Source organism: Populus euphratica, unplaced genomic scaffold (genome assembly GCF_000495115.2).
Source record: "Populus euphratica unplaced genomic scaffold, PopEup_1.0 scaffold12.1, whole genome shotgun sequence".
NCBI classification, from domain to species: Eukaryota; Viridiplantae; Streptophyta; class Magnoliopsida; order Malpighiales; family Salicaceae; genus Populus; species Populus euphratica.
In genome coordinates this window covers 673,344-677,816 of record NW_011499858.1, presented here as the reverse complement: position 1 = coordinate 677,816, position 4,473 = coordinate 673,344, and the positions used below count along the sequence as shown (strand labels likewise).

Below are 4,473 nucleotides of genomic sequence, written 5' to 3'. Positions count from 1 at the left end.
ACATGTCAGATATATTAATTAAAAGGTGCAGTTCAGGAATATTTAGTTATTTAAATGCTATGGCACGTTGTCCTGATAGAAAAAGAAGAGATAATTTTACCCTGTTTGTGTAAAAAGAACTAGTTCGAGTAAGCAATGGATTTGAAGACTCACAAGTCACAATGACTGTTGTTCTTCTTGGCAATTCTCAGAACTCCAATACATGCATGAAAACGGACGTAGAAAAGAAGCCGAGAACCAAGCTCAGCAATATGGGAAATGGATACACTGCTGCCATCATAATGATGGAAATCATCCAAGGCCTCCCAACTGAAAATCCTCATCTATATCTAAAATGGGGCTCTCCAATAACTTCCCAGGGTATATGTGCTATTATCAAAGAAATCACACGGCATCTAAATCTTGTAAATCTTGCTATAAAAAACATCGTACTATTTGCAAGAATCTCAAACAAATTCCCAAACTCCTCCCTTTTTTATACCATGTTTCGAGATAAGTGTTTTTCATCAATGGCTCAACTTGAGATTCCTGATGCAAAGAGAACTCAACATCTGCTGCCTTCAGCTTCAACTGTTATCAGATCTACAGCATCACGACGCTGGGATATCTTTAAAGGTCATTATCAATTTCTAGATTGTCTTGTACTTTTGTTCGACTGTCTCCCTCTGAATCATCTATTTTTACTTCTGGGGTTCGACTGTCTCCCTCTGAATCATCTATTTTTACTTCTGGGGCTATATGCATGGGCATCTCTTCCTGTACATAAGCCCGGAAATTGTTTCTTGAAGGCTTTGTCTTGGTGCAGAATACTTCACGAAAATTCCCAAAGCACCCTCGGTCATAGACATTTTGCCTGTTGGCTGCTCCATAGCGAAAGTTTTCATTTGTAGTCTGAAGAAAATTTTAAAGAGTTAGAAACCGGGCCATTGAAATGCTGGAAATAAAACACAAAAGTATTTGGGTGAACCTCTCATGCTTTATTGATTAATCTGCCCTCACATCAACACCCTTATTATTCTCAATGTATTGGCTCTTATATTTTTAGGGAGATTACACCTCTAACTATCTAATTAAATAAGGATTCTAATAAACTAGTTTAACACAAATTCTTTTCGACAAACAATTCCTACTTGGACTGAGATTTTTATCTAACATGAAAGGCATATAGAGAGGAAAACACTACACAGAACCAATATTGCCGGAAAAAATGTTTCTCATTCTCTGAGGAAAAATAATTGACTTTAACAAAAATTAGTACTCAAGCATAAGAAGAGAATGGTTTCCAAAAAACAATAACCTGGTTTCTGCCAATAAGATACAGATGGAAGCAGGTGAGACCTCCAACAAACCAGAGGAAAATGAAGGAATAAACCATTAATATAACAGAGGCAGGTGATTCCTTCATCGCCTTCCACAGAGTTCCATGATCATCCATAACAAATTTTATGTTCAAAGCTGACATTGCAAATATGAAGATGCAGAGAAGAGCTGATGAAGAAACAAACAGAAAGAAGTCGCGGTAGTTGCGCTGCAAAACCATAAAAATACTTGGCTTAATTATGACAGAATCCAATTTTTCACCAACACACACAAAAGTTGAAAACACATTGATTGCAAGAAATCTTTGAGGAATTCAAATTACTCCATGTAGTCAAATGATTTTTTCTTCATTTCATTGTCCTCACTGTTTGCCAATGCACTAAGCTGGCAGTGGAATGTTGGATGTATAACCACACTGGCCAAATCCATTCAATCAATTTATCTAAAACTTCTCCAACTACAACTCAGAATGATGACATCCCTCAATGAGCAACTCTTAAAATGGACCCTTATCCTTGTTAAACAAATGCTAGTGAACTCTTGATACTAGAGTTGCAATTTTGGTTTGAACGATAAATATCTCAGAACAGGAATTTGTTAGCAGATCCAGGCTAATGTAAATCAAGGAAAGACTCGCATCACCCAGTAGATAATTCTGGAAAAGATTATAGAATAGAAAATTTTCCGAAATGCATCTTTTTAAATGTTTTAGATGGATTCTCAATTTGAACCATGCACTCAATTCAACAAAATTTTGAGCAACCTGGACTTACATACCAGTCCAATGCACTGGCCCACCCAAGGACAATGGTGATCGAATCGCTCCACACAATTATCACATACAGAGCAATGTGAGCAACGTGGTGGACGATATATCATGCATGTATTGCAATACTTCACTTTCACAGGAACACCATTGACAAACACTTCTTTTGTGCGAGGGAACCATGGAGTTGGTGTGTGTCTCCCACAAGCATCAACTGGGTCTAGAAAGCCATAACCAGTATCTTCCTCTGGTGGATGTGAATTGCGAGGAACAATGCCTGGGTCACGGGCTGAAGTGAGAAAGAGGAGCACCAATACCTACCATGAGTTCATGACTACCAATGGTTATAATTGAATGGTTGCCAGATATAAACTGAGGGCAAATGAAACAATGACCATGATAAAGGCCAAATATGAGAGATACAGGCCTGGTAAAAACATCATGGGCACAAGAAAAGCATAATTGATAACAAAATGAAAGATTTTTTAAGGAATATTGGGATGGTGAGACAATTAGGCAAGCAAATGGAAACATTCTGACGTTATTATAAACAAATATTCATCATATTTCCCATATCGCTGCCTTCACCATGTAAATCAAACATCACGGCTGTAACAGCAGTTAACAAAGCAGAGAAAGAATCAGCAGGACTCACATAGATGGTAAACAGAATTGTTACGACTAGAATGACATAAACAGCATTGTGTGTTGGAAATTCATGGAGGAGGTTCCTTGCGACATTTGTACAGAAAATAACAATGGGAACCACGATGAGCAGGAAGGTAATAACCAGTGACCTGGCGTCTGGACCAAACATAAGCCTCCCTTTGAAGAAGAAAATCTGCATGATGAACTCAATAATTAAAAGAAGAAAAATTCCGGAAAGCATGGAGAAAGAACTTATCAATTCATATACTTACATCAATACAATCAACATACATATGTGTGTGTGTGTTTCCTTTTTGCTTATAGCAGAACCGCTACCATCTTAGCTCAAAATCCATTCAGGATATTAGGCCGTGACATCCCATTTCTTTCCCATATCAAGATTGTTTATCACTCTCCAATACCATATCCTGTAGTGAAGATTTTGCTCTCACTGCTCAGAGGTAACAACATCCAGTCATTAATAATGTCCGTATAACATATCGATTAGGTCTTAGGTTCCACACTTCCAAACTCCCTCCTGTAGTCGAACATGTCGGAGGCCTAATTCCCCTATGTGTGGAGTGGAGGGCCACATCCCTGGAGATTTAAGGTTCAGGATATGTCCACTTCCACCGTACGTGGCCGAGGTTCAGACTGGTTACTCAGCTATAAGAGATAATATCTAAAAGCAAAAGCCAACAATATTTGAAGAAAACCGGAAATGGAATTCTATAAAATGATGCTCAGTACAATACAATACAAAAAACAAAGAAATTATTAATTCATTGAAAAAAGCACAGAAACTTCAATCCAGCAAAACCCCGTCAGTCTAAATCATACAAAACGAAACCATATAAACAAAAACCCAGATCATAATTTCAACTATACAGACATGAATTAAGGCAGACGCAGGGAAGAGGAAGTTATGAAGCTTACATTGCGTCCCTTCCAAACTTGGTAAACACGCTTAGCCATTTAGGAGGTAGCTAGATACTTTTAGCAAGGAGGGGCAAAGCAGAAAGAAATAGAGAAGAAGAAGAATATTTGAAACTTGTTGCTGGAAAAGTGTGCTTTTGCTTTTCAGACACACACGCACAGAGGCGGTCTGGGGCTTTAAAAATATGAAATGATGGGGTCTGGGTTTTGGTGGGGGGTTTTTGGAACTTTCCTTGAGGCCTTGTTGGGATATGAGATAACGCCATGGATTGTCCTTCTCTCTCTCTCTCTCTCTCTCTCTCTCTCTCTTCCTGGGAAAATTAGATTATTTAGTTTTAAGTGAGCTGAAACTAAAAATATTTTTCTTTTCAAAATTTTATTGATTTTTCTTTGGGCTTAGCTTTCATGCAATTTGGGCTTAGCTTGCATGCAATGAGATTGAAGTCCAGTCCGTTCAATGATACGAAAACTATCCATGTTTTCTTTTATATTGCAATTAAATGATATAGTAATTGTAGTAAGCGTGTATTAACATTAAAATTATTCTTCTTCTCATAAAAGGAAAAAATAATTATTATTATTTTTGGTCATTCAATCAAAAAATAAAATCTTATTAGGTTTAAACTGGGTTAAAAGGTTAATTTTATTGATTAAAATAAAGATAATAAAATTTGAATTCATACTTATTAGGTTTAAACTGGGTTAAAAGGTTAATTTTATTGATTAAAATAAAGATAATAGAATTTGAATTCATAATTATTTAATCATTAAAATTTTAATAACATATTAAATAATCATTTCAA

At 36.5% G+C, this 4,473-nt stretch overlaps 1 protein-coding gene across 3 annotated transcripts; it reads right to left on the bottom strand.

The window, feature by feature from the left end:
* Positions 1-455: 455 nt before the first annotated feature.
* LOC105123897 (protein S-acyltransferase 8-like) lies at positions 456-3,995 on the bottom strand. 3 transcript variants are annotated; one of them, XM_011023673.1, is made up of 6 exons: positions 3,671-3,995; positions 2,742-2,927; positions 2,098-2,403; positions 1,298-1,528; positions 717-891; positions 456-674 (listed from the first exon to the last, which is right to left on the bottom strand). In XM_011023673.1, exons 1-6 carry the CDS (start codon positions 3,707-3,709, stop codon positions 610-612), a joined length of 1,002 nt encoding a protein of 333 aa, XP_011021975.1. In that variant the 5' UTR covers positions 3,710-3,995; the 3' UTR covers positions 456-609. The 3 variants fall into 3 exon arrangements, with proteins under 3 accessions (XP_011021975.1, XP_011021974.1, XP_011021973.1); XM_011023672.1 differs by adding an exon at positions 3,007-3,185 and having other exon boundaries at positions 456-891; positions 3,671-3,738; XM_011023671.1 differs by having other exon boundaries at positions 456-891.
* Positions 3,996-4,473: the final 478 nt, after the last annotated feature.